The 13,770-nt window shown below is 45.2% G+C and overlaps 1 protein-coding gene and 1 non-coding gene across 3 annotated transcripts in view; one reads left to right on the forward strand and one right to left on the reverse strand.

Moving 5' to 3' along the window:
- PRDM16 (PR/SET domain 16) overlaps positions 1 to 13,770 on the forward strand; it is a 608,720-nt gene that overhangs the window by 539,172 nt on the left and 55,778 nt on the right. For both annotated transcript variants that reach the window (XM_060259378.1, XM_060259379.1), the window contains exons 5-6: positions 788 to 890; positions 10,435 to 10,633. In XM_060259378.1, coding sequence (XP_060115361.1) covers positions 788 to 890; positions 10,435 to 10,633 — 302 coding nt within the window. The remainder of the gene's footprint in view (positions 1 to 787; positions 891 to 10,434; positions 10,634 to 13,770) is intronic.
- Positions 1,220 to 1,286, reverse strand: TRNAP-CGG (transfer RNA proline (anticodon CGG)). Its single transcript has one exon. It is a non-coding gene; the product is annotated as a tRNA-Pro (tRNA).

Raw genomic sequence — 13,770 nt, forward strand, 5'->3', positions numbered from 1 at the left:
GCATGACAGCAATGGATTTGGATTGGAGGATCCTTTGGTGAGCCAGGACTTCCACATCTTCAGGGGGTGAGCTTTCCCAAGGTCAGGCACCAAACACAAAGAAGTCAATTGAACTTGTGACTCCCAACTACATCCAAGTGGTCATGTGGCTAAGCCATAAATGAGATGGGTTTAGGTACCTACTGAGGTTTTTATCCTATATGAAAATTGGACAGTCATGGAGTAAGAACAGCAGGAAGAGGGAAGAGTCATCTGTAGGGATGAATGAATACTCCCCTTTTTGTTGTTTTTATGTCTCTCCATTTCTATTCTAATCAGTAGTTTCAGTTTTCTACTTCTAGCTGTTGTTTTAGTAGACTTGTTTGCATGTATTGTATGGTTTTAATATGCGGTTTAAATGGTATTTATACATATGGTACATATGGTGTTTGTTTAAAATACGGATAATGCTGATCTACTTATGCACAAGTAAATGTTGGGAAATGAGTATATTTTGCATGAAAAATTCACTACGCAGAGACAGAATGTGGTGCAGCAAAACAAGGAATCATGGATTTTATCAACTCAGTGCAGCAGCAAGATTGATTTTTTTTAAAAAAAATTTGAAACAACAGGCATAATAAGTTTATAAAATCACATTCAGCTGTCAGGAATAGTGACCAGCGGGCCAGTATCAGAATCCTCTTTGCCAGATCACTTCAGATAACTTGAAACAAAAACACAAATGGTTCTGCAGTTTTAATTTTTTTTCTCTTTGTGTCTCTCTTTTTGTTTTGCAAATATCTAGATTTATTATAAAGTTATTAAAGAAATAGAACCAGGAGAAGAGCTGCTGATGTACATGAAAGAAAGCACTTACCCTGCTGGAAACATGCCGCCTAGTTTGGAAGGTGAGAATGGCACCCCCAGGACACTTCCGTTCAATACATGACCCTTCCCCCCCACTCCCAAGCGTATGATAATCTGCCTCTGTATTTTCTCCTTGGCCATGATGCGATTGCTGTATGTAACAATGATTAGATCTGGAAACATGCTACTGACATTCAAAGCTGCTTACAATACCTGCTTTGCATGCAGAAAGTCCTATGAACATATGAAGCTGCCTTATACTGAATCAGACCCTTGGTCCATCAAAGTCAGTATTGTCTTCTCAGACTGGCAGTGGCTCTCCAGGGTCTCAAGCTGAGGTTTTTAACACCTATTTGCCTGGACCCTTTTTTGGTGATGCCGGGGATTGAACCTGGGACCTTCTGCTTCCGAAGCAGATGCTCTACCACTGAGCCACCGTCCCTCCCCTTAGGTTCAATCCCCAGCGTCTCTGGTTTGCAGGTGTTGTGGAAAAAGTCTTGCAGGTGTTGTGGAAAAATTGCAGGTGTTGTGGAAAAAGTCATTGCAGGTGTTGTGGAAAAAGTCTTCTCTCCCTGCAGTTCAGGAAAAGTGTCACCACCATTTCAAGTAGACTATGCTAAACTAAATGGGCAAATGATCAGTCTTGGTGTAAGGCAGCTTCATAGGTTCACGTGGAGGGTTGTTCTCTTATTATGTTGGAAAGGGCTATGGCTCAAAGGTAGAGCATGAGATTTGCATGCAGAAGGTGTTCCCAGACCGAATGCCGGCTAAAACCATCTCTGGTAACAGGGCCTGGGGTAATCTTTGCTCCCCCTAAAATACAAAAGAGCTAGAGAGAAGACAATTGCACCTTTAAGACCAACTTAGTTTTATTCAGAACATAAGCTTTCGTGTGCATGCACACTTCTTCAGACGAGGAATGAGGAATGAAGAAGTGTGCATGCACACGAAAGCTTACGTTCTGAATAAAACTAAGTTGGTCTTAAAGGTGCAATTGACTCCTGTTTTGTTCTATTACTTCAGACCAACACAGCTGCCTACTTGGATCTGTCTTGGTGGACTGATGCAATTTGGTAGATAGCAAGTTTCTTATGTCCATATAGATTTAGCAGTTGGACAACCATGCTGAGCAGCAGCAGCAGCCATAATGGAGCCGAATAGAATCTAATCATTTCCCAAAATGTACAATTCCCTTTTTTTAGACACTCAGGTGCTCCCAGGGGATTTTTATGCAACAGGTGTCCTGAGTTGACCCCGTTTATTTTATATATATATATATATATATATTAATAAACTCAAAAAGATATGTCTGACCCATGGCTGTTTGAGTAGGAATTAAGCTCCATGGGCTGGACCCTGTCAGAATTTCTGCAGGGAACAGAGGGCAGAAGGGCTGTTTCTGCTTGCCAAAAATGTGGCCGGGGATGGTGGGACCCACATGGTCGAAAACCACACAGGAAGGTGATTGCAGAGAGAAGGGAAACTGAACAAGATCAAGCGAAAAGCTGGTAGGATTCAAACTCATGCATCAGTCTGCCATTTTTACAGTACACCTTTTCCACCTACACATTTGCATTTTTGGAACCTTACCAGGGGAAAATAGCTCTGGGAAAGGAGGTGGGAGAGCAGTTATCGCTGCTCACCCCTTTGTATTGCCCTCTGCCCAAACTGCTTCCTTTTTTTTTAGGGTGGAGATATCGGGGCAGTTATCGGCTGTGTTACCTCTAAGCTGAGTCAGTGTGAGCTAGCTGAGTTTTTCAGCCTCCAGCTCACACATTTTTCCCTTCGCTCAGGAAACATGGCCCCAGAGCAAGCTAATAATGTATGCAGTAGCTCACAACTTTAATGCCAGTAGTTCACAAAGAAGAATTTTTGCTCACATGACTCCGAAGCTTAGAGGGAGTATTGGTTATCAGTTATGCATATTTTTGTGTATTGTCTATTTGTGCATAGTCACGTAACAAAGGAGTTCCGGCTGCACGCATAGGCAGGGTGTCATGTTTGCTTGTAGAGTGAAAATGTAACCCACCAACTTTAGATTCGAGTAATCGCGTAGGCATTTGAGCAGTAGTGCAATTCTGTGTGGGGAGGTGTTTTGTAAGGTGTGAAGAAGTGCAGCCCATGCTAAGAAACAGAGAGGTCTTGCAAAGTTTTAAACAGAAGCTGGACAGCCCGTTAACAGAGTGCCATTTCTCTTGGCCCGGTTCAGGTTTGTAACTCAAATGCCCTGTTATCTCCTCATACTTACAGTCTCATCAGTTATCTAAGAAAAGAAATATTTTATTTCTAAAATTATGTGAGTAGGTCATATTGTAGTCACATTGCAAAATGTGATTTCCGATTCTGTCCTTTCTGAAGGGGGTATATGAACATGAACATATGAAGCTGCCTTCTACTGAATCAGACCCCTGGTCCATCAAAGTCAGTATTGTCTTCTCAGACTCCCTCCCCCCCCCCCCCCAGTTCTCCCCTTGCTTGCAGCCCTCCCTGCACACGCAGCCACCAACCAAGCCACTCTTTGCCCAGCTTGCCTGGTGTGTAGGGTTGCCAATCCCCAGGTGGGGGCAGGGGATCCCCCGGTTTGGAGGCCCTCCCCCTGCTTCAGGGTTATCAGAAAGCAGGGGGAGGGGAGGGAAATGTCTGCTGGGAACTCTATTATTCCCTATGGAGATTTATTCTCATAGAAAATCATGGAGAATTGATCCGCGAGTATCTGGGCCTCTGGGGGGGGGCTGTTTTTCGGGGTAGAGGCACCAAATTTTTAGTATAGCATCTAGTGCCTCTCCCCAAAATACCCCCCAAGTTTCAAAAAGATTGGACCAGGGGGTCCAATTCTACGAGCCCCAAAAGAAAGTGCCCCTATCCTTCATTATTTCCTATGGAAGGAAGGAATTGAAAAGGTGTGCTGTTCCTTTAAATGTGATGGCCAGAACTCCCTTTGGAATTCAGTTATGCTTGTCACAGCCTTGATCTTGGCTCCACCCCTAATGTCTCCTGGCTCCACCCCCAAAGTCTCCTGGCTCCACCCCCAAAGTCCCCAGATATTTCTTGAATTGGACTTGGCAACCCTACCCTGAAGCGAGGGGAGGGCCTTCAAACTAGGGGATCCTCTACCCCCAACTGGGGATTGTCAACCCTAATACTTTCCCTGGGTCTGGGGCCTTGAGAGATCTGGGTTCAAATGACTGAACCTTGGGCTGGTCTTTCTCTCAGTCCACCAAACCTGCTCCACAGGGTTGGTGCCGGAATAAAACTGGTGAAGGAAGAAGGATGAACATGGCCTTGACCTCCTTGACAGAAGGCTGGGGTATATTTTTAAAGCACTGAATTAAATTTCTGTGCAGAATGGCAATAGGGGTTAATAAAGAGCAAGGTTGTTTTGTAAAAATAAATGAGAAGAAATGGACTGGAAAAAAACAGAAAATGAACAACAAATATTGTTTTTTCTCTCATTCCTGATCTCTGTAACTTTTCCTTCCTTCCCTTTTCCTCTCTTCCTTCTTCCCTTAGACATTTTCCTGCCTTGTCACTTTCCTGTTCTTCTCATTGTTCTGCCATTTTCTTTCTGTCCTTTCCTCTTCCATCAGTTTTCACCCTTCCCCATCACTTCCTTCCTTCCTTCCTTCCTTCCTTCCTTCCTTCCTTCCTTCCTTCCTTCCTTCCTTCCTTCCTTCATCTCTCTCTCTCTCTCTTTCTTTCTTTCTATTAGAAAAGATTCTGATAGATTTTTGGGGTGGATGGAGAAAACAGCAGTGGGGAAAACAGAATCAGCTGTGACCTTAGGCTTCTGGTGATAGTTATTGTGCTGCCATATGGTCAGTGTTGGGCCTTAGAGGACACCCTCAGCCCTTTCTGTCCCAAGGTCGGTGAGTCAAAGCCTGCCCCCCCCACCCAACAAAGGAAGGAAAAATTAAGCCAAAGCAGAAGGAACGCGTACTGTTTTTTAAAACTGAATTTTGGATTATCTGTTATGCATCATGAATTTAATTTTATTCTAATTCCAAAATGACACATTTCTGAACCAACCGGAAAATAAACCCCTACCTTGTACCCAACAATGCTTCATTTATGGCATTCTGCAGTATTTATCTGCCTCCTCCTCCTCCCATATCAAGTGGCAGTCAGTTGCTCGCTAATTGCTTCCCAAACATAATAGCCCATCATCCAAAATTTGACTTTTTAGAAATTTTTTTTTAAATCCCCTTTGCCTTCAACAATGCTCTCTCTCACCACTTTTCCAATGGAACTCTGAATTGCATAAGAAAGGAAATGTTAAAATGTTCCACACAAAGATAATTATCATTTGAAGAAAAAAAAAAACCACCTCTTTTCTCCAAACCACAGCCAAATGCAGCCGACCCCCCTTCTCGCTGCAGGAATTTTGTGCAAGGCTCTTGAATTCCTTTGAGATACGGCTCTGGTAGATTAGTATGTAGATGCTACATAATTATGTTCCCCTCGGTCTCTTTGAAAGCTATTACGGACTGATGTATATTTTTTTTGGTTACTTTCCTGCTATGTCCTGAATGTTTCTGATGGAACTTAAGATAGAGGCGTGTAACACAAATTTGACAAACGGGGCACAGAAGACTGGCAGGAAAGAATGGCTGTCCCTGTTGGATACGAAACATGCGGACGGCATGCCGATGATTTACAGAAATGAGTCCCCTCCCCCTCCCATTAATGGTAGTTAATGCTGCTAGCCCTGATCAGTGGCATGATCTCCCACCTCTGTGGATTGATAAGAAAGCTAGGAGCAGGGAGACGGGGGTTCGGGTTTTTACTCAGTCCTGAGGTGGGTTAGTTAGTGACCCTGGAACAGTCACTCTCCTAGCCAGGGCTTTTTTTGTAGCAGGAACTCTTTTGCATATTAGGCTACACTGCCCTGATGTAGCCAATCCTCCAAGAGCTTACAGTAGGCCCTGCACTAAGAGCCTTGTAAGCTCTTGGGGGATTGGCTACATCAGGGGTGTGTGGTCTAATATGCAAAGGAGTTCCTGCTACAAAAAAAAAAAAGCCCAGGTCTTAGCTTACTATGTAGGGCTGTTTAGAGGTTAAAATGGAACTGGGCAGAGCCCTGTATACCACTCTGAAGGAAGAAAGTGATACAGGTGTGATAAACACAGACAGACAGAGGGCTTTTTGGAAGGGCAGGAACCTCAGGACTGAGTAAAAACCCGAACCCCAGTCTCCCTCCACAGAGGTGGGAGATTATGCCACTGATCAGGGCTAGCAGCATGTCTGAACTTATTTGTGGTTTAGGCTCCAACCTGAGTGTCTTGGTTTCACGTCACCTATTACCTCTGATTTGGGTTGCCATCCTCCAGGTGGTATGCAAATAAAAAAACTGCTAAGAGTCTCCATAAATTTTAAACAACAAAACAGTGTAATGTAGAGGTCAGTAGTGTTCTGACAAAGCTTGCACGTAGAACTTCAAAATAGACAAGCGCATGTAGCAAAAAGACATTCACAGAAGATAGTTCAAAAACAGTCTTTCCAAGGAGTAACAAAGAAGAAAAAGAAGCCCTTCCAAAGACATCTGTTGTAGATATCAAGACATTTCATCCGTCTTTCTTCAGTTTGGAGGCTTATTTATCACTGGAACAGGTTCTAACAAACATGTCCTGAACCTTGTTGGTCTCCTGTGAATGTAGGATTGGGTTCCAGTGATAAATAAGCCTCCAGACTGAAGAAAGACGGATGAAACGTCTTGATATCTACAACAGACGTCTTTGGAAGGGCTTCTTTTAATTCCACAAACTAAATACTGGAATATTGTTACTCCTTGGAAAGACTGTTTTTGAACGGTCTTCTCTGAATGTCTTTTTGCCACATGCTCTTGTCTATTTGAAGTTCTACGTGCAAGCATTGTCAGAACACCACTGACCTCTACATTACACTGTTTGGTTGTTTAAAATTTATGATGTCTCTTAGCGGTTTTTTTATTTACATAGCTATACACTAAGATCCTATAATTTCACTGCTATTCTCTAGGTGGTAGCAATTGCAACTGATCTCCAGGTGGTGGAGATCTTCATTATCATGCAATCCCTCCCCATCTCAACACCCATATATGGTTGCCAGGTCCAATTCAAGAAATATCTGTGGACTTTGGACGTGGAGCCAGTAGACTTTGGGGGATACATTGATTGATACATTGGAGTGGAGCCAGGAGCAAGGTTGTGACAAGCATAATTGAACTCCAAAGGGAGTTTAAAGGGACTTAAAGGGACCACACCTTTTAAATGCCTTCCCTCCATTGGAAATAATGATGGATAGGGGCACCTTCTTTGGGGGCTCATAGAATTGGACCCCCTGGTCCAATCTTTTTGAAACTTGGCCAGTCTTCCGAGGAGAGACATCGGAAGCTGTGCAGCAAATCTGGTGCCTCTACCTCAAAAAACAGCCCCTCTCCAGAGCCTCAGATACCTGCAATCAATTCTCCATTATACCCTATGGGAATCAGTCTCCATAGGGAATAATGGAGTGCCCATCAGATATTTCCCTCCACACACACCCTGCTTTCTGGTCACCCGGAAGCGGGGGGGGAGGGCCTCCAAACCAGGGGATCCCCTGCCCCCAACTGGGGATTGGCATCCCTACCCCCACACAGCCGTGGCCAACAGCAAAAGCCGCAGCTACAGGCTGTAAATTCACAGCAAAGCTGCGGATAAAGAGGCAGAAAAGAGGGGGGGGGGGGAGCTTTCATTGCAAAGCAAGTAAGCAACTTTCTGAAATTGAGAGAGTAGAGGCTGGAGGGAGAGGGGGGTCATGTCACATAAAAAATGAACTCCCCCCCATACACACACACGCACACACACCCGAAATCCCACTAAACGGGAACTGAATTGCTTCTGTTTCCAGCTGACTGCTGGGCAAGGAAATTCTGGCCTGTCTCGATTCCCCTCCTCGAAGTCGTTCTGCTGGAAAATTTACAGCGCGAAGCCGATTGTTTGGCTTGGCAATGCGGTCAGGATGCTGCTTTGTAAACTTAGTAATAGCTGCCCTCCTTTTAATTTGTTTGACCTTGACTACAATAATTTATTATGTGCAGCAGAGAGGGTTTCTTTTTTAAAAAAAAAGAAAAAAAATCACTTTTCTTTAAAACAAAAGCTCTGGCGTCTTTCTCTTCGCTGCACGGAGCACCGTCTTGGAATTCCCTTTGGCTAGAGGGAGGCTTCGGCTGCGCTGCTGCTAGTTAGAAGTTTTCCAAGTGTGCAAAACCCAAAGAGGTTTTCTTGGGCAAAAATGCATAGTTATCTTGGCCACATGTCTGACATTATCTCAGCAAATAATAATAATAATAATTTTGATTCTCTTTTGCATTCTTTTGTTATTAGTTCTGTCATCCCTTCACATCACACTCTCAGGAAGGGCCAGATATGTGTCCTCAGAGTTTCCAGGTGGCTGTACCAAAACAGCTGTATTCACACATAAATTTCTCATCCTTTGTGCTCCAAGTAACATTCGAGACTCACGACTCTCCTATGAAATAAGTTAGCCTTACTATCAAGGACTGCTTCCCAGTATTATTAATTTTATCTTATTTATAATTTTTAGCTGTTTTATTAAGGCCTCATTGCAAAGCAGTGCATTCAAATGTGGTATCAGAAATGTCTTCTAGATGTGGGAACAGGTGTGTGTTTGGGTGTTCATCTTTCACAAATCCTTGGGCAGAATATTTTCACCATGCAGGTTGCTCATTTGGCTGGCTTTGTAAATCACAAAACAAAATATCCCATCAATGTTTTATTTATTTAAATTCTGTTTGTTAGCTAAATTCTCTGAAGAATGCTTAAAGCAACTTCCAATGCTATAATGAGACATGCTATGTCAGGGTGTCATTTGTTACGAGGGCCAGATCTGACAGAAATGAGACCTTGTCAGCGCGGGTCATGTGTGCCATATAATGTAATTCCAGGTAGTGGAGATATAAACTTCATAAAGGACACAGGCAAACACAATTAAAGTTTTTTAAAAAACAAAACAAAAAAACCCTGAAATAAAACATGCTTAAAGTATTAACACTCTTGCAATATTGTGGTCAGTATCAAAGCAAGCTCCCCCACCCCAAGAGAGGAGCCTCAGCCAATGGAGAAAATAGAGGCTTTGCTCTGTAGTTTCTGTGCAATTGAGAAATCCTGACAAAGCAAGCTGTGACACAAAAAGAAGCAAGAGAGGAAGAGAAGGAAGCAGACTTGTTTGCGGGCCTGATAGGAGCCCTCCAGGGGCCTGATGCGTCCCATGGGCCACATGTCTGACACCCCTGTAACAGGTAAATTGTAATCATCCATGAATATAGTACACGGAACCATTCAGCAGGATGCAGTTGCTTACTCCCTGGAAAGTGTTCCCATGACTGCACTCCACTACGTTTTCATACTGCACCCCTCTAAAGAATTCAAGGTGGAGTTACGGATGCCAGTCTCCGGGTGGAGCACCTAGCAGCCCTAGGTGGCATACACATTATTCCCTGTTTTTTCCCCTTGCGGTGACCCAACAAGTTAGATTAGACTGAGAGAGTGCAACTAGCCCAAGGATGTCCAATAATTTTCATGGCACTGTGAGGAGATGAATGGAAGTCTCCCAGTTCCCAGTCTGACACTCTGACCTCTATGCAAGACTGGCTGTCACATGTTCCTCTGTATGAAACATTCCATGTAACTAAAGAAAAACCAACATGTCTTTTCTCTGACATGCTAGTCTTCTGTGGCCTGTAGGGCGGCCAAGTCTGACTCAGGACATATCTGCAGGGCTTTTTTGTAGAAAAAGCCCAGCAGGGCCTCATTTGCATATTAGACCACACCCCCTGACATCACCATTGTTTCACACAGGGCTTTTTGTGGGAAAAGCCCAGCAGGAACTCATTTGCATATTAGGCCACACCCCCTGTACCAAGCCAGCCGGAACTGCATTCCTTTGCGTTTCTGCTCAAAGAAAGCCCTGCATATCTGGGAACTTTGGGGGTGGAGCCAGATTGTGACAAGCACGATTGAACTCCAAAGGGAGTTCTGGCCATCATGTTTCAGGGCACTGCACTCATTTTAAATGCCTTCCCTTCACTGGAAATAATGGAGGATGGGTGCAGCTTCTTTTGGGGCTCATAGAACTGGACCCCTTGGTCCAATCTTTTTTTAAACTTGGGGGAGTGTTTTGAGGAGAGGCTTTGCTGAAGATTTGGTGCCTCTATCTCAAAAGGCTGCCCCCCAGAGCCACAGAAACTCACAAATCAATTCCCCATTATACCCTATGGTGACCAGTCTCCACAGGGTATAATGGAGTGCCCAGCAGACATTCAAACCTGATAACCCTGAAGCGGGGGGGAGGGATCCCTTGCCCCCAACTGGAGGGACTGGCAACCCTCATTGGTCTACAAATATTTTTGTGCAGCACAACATTCTGTTAATGAGAGCCCTCACTTGCCATTTGAAATGTCGCAGCTCAGACCAGTGTTTATTACTTCAGTGCAAAAAAGTAAGCCAGAGCCTTCTGGAAGAAATGTCCTTCAGTCAGTCCTGTTCCCACCGTTGTTTCCCCATTGCTGAACTCCAAGTGTTCTGTGCTTGTGTCGTTACTGCCTCCTAGAAGTGCACACGTTTCGCTGCGAGGTCTGTGACGAGCTTTTCCAGTCCAAGATGGACCTGAGGCGGCACAAGAAATACTCCTGCAACACTGTCAGCTCCATCTACGAGTCTCTGAGCGATGAGATTAAGCAAGAAGGTGCGGCTGATGGGCAAGTCCACGAGTGCAAAGACTGTGAGAGGATGTTCCCGAACAAATACAGGTAACGGCTTTCCAATCAATCAAAATCCTTCATTGGTGCTGAGTGTAGGGATGCCAGCCTCCAGGAGGGACCTGGAGATCCCCTGGAATTATGGTTTATCTCCAGACTGCGGAGTAGGGTTCCCAAGTCCTGCCTTTGCACCAGAGGGGGTTGGGAGGGCTGATCCTGGAGGGGGCGAGGACATTGCATGATGTCCCCGAGATAATGACATGACATGGAAGCAAATGTCATCATGTTGGGGACATCATGCAGTGATGCTCTGCTTTGGGGGCAAAACTCTATGGTAAAACCACCCACAAACCATCAAGTTTTGCCCCAAAAGCAAAACACTGCCATGCAACATTCCCAATGTGATGACATCACTTCCATGTAATGTCATCATGTTGGGGACACTGCTGTTTGGGGGTGGGATTTCCTCTGCCAGCCAAGTGATTGGAGGCAAGCAAAAGCCCCCCAAAGCAGGAGATCCCCTGCCCCAGCCTGGGGAATGGGAACCCTACTACAGAGATCAGTTCCCCTGGAGAAAAAAAAAATGCTTTGAAGGGTGGAATCCTTGGCATTGTACCCAACTGAGGTTCCAGTGCCTTCCAGGCTCCATCTCCGAATCTTCAGGAGCTTCCCAACATAGATCTGGCATTCCTACCCCACCCCCCACTGGTGGTTGGGGGGCGGGACCTGGCAACCCCAGCTGAGAGTGAAAAGGGGGCCACCACATCCTGCCTGAGCACATGCTGTGTGTTCAAGAGGTCCGACATGACCACTGCCTAACACTATCGTGCTGCTACAGAGTAGACCACGTTTCACTCCAGCAAGAGCAAAAATAAGGGTCAGAGAGCGGTGTCATGTTGCTCTAGGAATCCCCTGATTTCTGTGGTAAAAAAAAAAAATTAGAGATTCGGGGGAGTTCCTAGAATGCTGCGACATCACTCTCAGATACAACCGGAAGTGATGCCTCAACAGTCCTTTCCACCTTCTATTCTTGCTCTTACTGGACAGAAAAGCAGTGAATGGAGCACTGGATTTGGGAGCAAGAGATAGCTCACTAGACAGGCAATCTGGTGTCCCGACTTAACTTCTGGTCTGTCTCCGAAGGCATCTGTCTGTCTGCTTATCTTAGAACATTTTTGTCACACACACACACACACACCCCAAACCCCCAAGGAACAAGTGGCACACACTGCTTTTTCTTCAGCCACACAATTCTTACGACACTTCTGCAAGGTAGGTTAGGCTTTGTGATGGTTCAGAGCTGCCCAACAAGTTTCATGGCAGACGAGGGATCTGAGCCAAGTGCACTAATGGAATGACCCATGCAGCCCTCCAGTGGGCAACTAGCACCCCTTCAGGCCATTTCAGGTCAGGAAACTGGTACAAGGGAATGGTTGAAACCCCTTCTCCCCACCTGCACTGTAGTGAGTAAAAATAGCAGGAAAAGGTAATATTAGGGGGTGTGGTCTGATATGCTAATGAGTTCCTGTTTGGCTTTTTCTACAAAAAAAAGTCCCTGCCCTAGGCATTTGCCTTGAGTGGCAGGCTGGGGGGGCATCAAATTAGGCTCTCCCCACGTGGCTTCAAATTGAAAAACAATTATTTGCATTAATTTTGCTGGCATGAATTGTTCTCCCTCAGTGGAACACTGTTTTTTTGATAATTTTGCATGGCCCGCAATGATGTTATAAATATCCAAAATGGCCCTTGGCAGAAAGAAAGCTTCATCACCCCTGTCATAGCAGATCGCCAGTCACCACCCGGAGGATGGCAACCCCAGGAAGCGAAGAACTGAAAGAGTTAAAAAACAGAAGTGGCCCTAGCATAAATGAAATAGGGAATATTTGGTGATCTTTATTTGGAGGAGACGGGGTAGCCCTTTTCCTCAGAGGCTGCCAGCCAACATTCTTCCACCCTTCAGGCAGGGAGCAGCTGCCAGTTAGCAGAAGGGGAAACCTCCTAGTTAAGAACTAAAAAAAAGTGCCTGACATTTTAAGTGTGTTAGCACCTGATAGTATTTCTTTCAAATGCTGCATTAACAGTGTTCTGGGAAAATTTGGGCCTCTTGCCTATGAAAATAGGAACATGATAGCTTCAGCAGAAAAAAAAAAGCATGAATATCTTGTCTTTTGGAGAGAAGGCCTTGCCAGAATCTCCACTAGAAGGGGATCGAGTTGGTCAAAATGTGGCATTTTTATTGTCCCTTTCGCATTAACCATTTTACAGCAATTAAGAAAAGGAAGAGCAATAGGCGGGAAAGGCGTGTTAATATACCAAAAGCAGACCATCAGCACCCCTCTTTAAAAAGACAAGGAATGGTCCGTTGCATATATAAATTGGGATGCGTTCAGGTTTCACAAGAAGCTTCAAAAGAACCAAATGAGAATTGCTAAATGTCATCATAAGCCTTTCCTGAAATGGTTCAAAGCAGTTTGTAGGGAGTAAAGGCCGCTCAGGTGAAACAGCTGGAGGATTTTGTGGAAGAGGGAAACATTTTCCATACTACCCAAGGGCATTTCACACTCTATCTAGCACCTTTGGCATACAAATAGTGCGCTCTCTCTCCTCCTACATCTCGTTCATACTTCTTGGGAGCAAACCTCATTGAACATAGTGGAACATAACTTCTGAGTCTGACCTGGATGCAGATAGTTATGGATTTTGGGGAACTGTATGTCCATGCCCACCCCCAGTGCAGTTCCCTTTCAGGCCAGTTGCATAAAAGCTGCAGGGAGTGGATTTTGATGCTTTTGCTCTGCTTTTAGTGGTATTCAGGCCTTGAATTCAGCAGGAGCTCACAGGAGCACAGCTTCTGAACCTTTCTGAGAGTTCCCTCTCTTCCTGCCCACCTACCTTGTCCATTGAATAATAGGTGCAACCGTGCAACTGCGTAACAATCCCTGGATTAGGAGAGAGGGCAGCCAGCCAGCCACCAGGAGCTTTGCCACACCCCCAGCAGCCCTCATTAGCCCCTGGAGAAGCCCACATCACCCTTTCTCCACTTCTTATGTGATTTTGGGTGGGGGGTGGCTTGCTGGCCTTTTGACTGTGGGAGGGGCAACCAGGGGGCAACCAAGGAGAGCCCCAGGTGAGCGAGGCCTGCTTGGATTGGCTGGACCTCTAGCCAGCCCAAGCAGACCTCGCTTGCC

The sequence above is a fragment of the Heteronotia binoei genome, chromosome 18 (genome assembly GCF_032191835.1).
Source record: "Heteronotia binoei isolate CCM8104 ecotype False Entrance Well chromosome 18, APGP_CSIRO_Hbin_v1, whole genome shotgun sequence".
Classification (NCBI taxonomy): domain Eukaryota; kingdom Metazoa; phylum Chordata; class Lepidosauria; order Squamata; family Gekkonidae; genus Heteronotia; species Heteronotia binoei.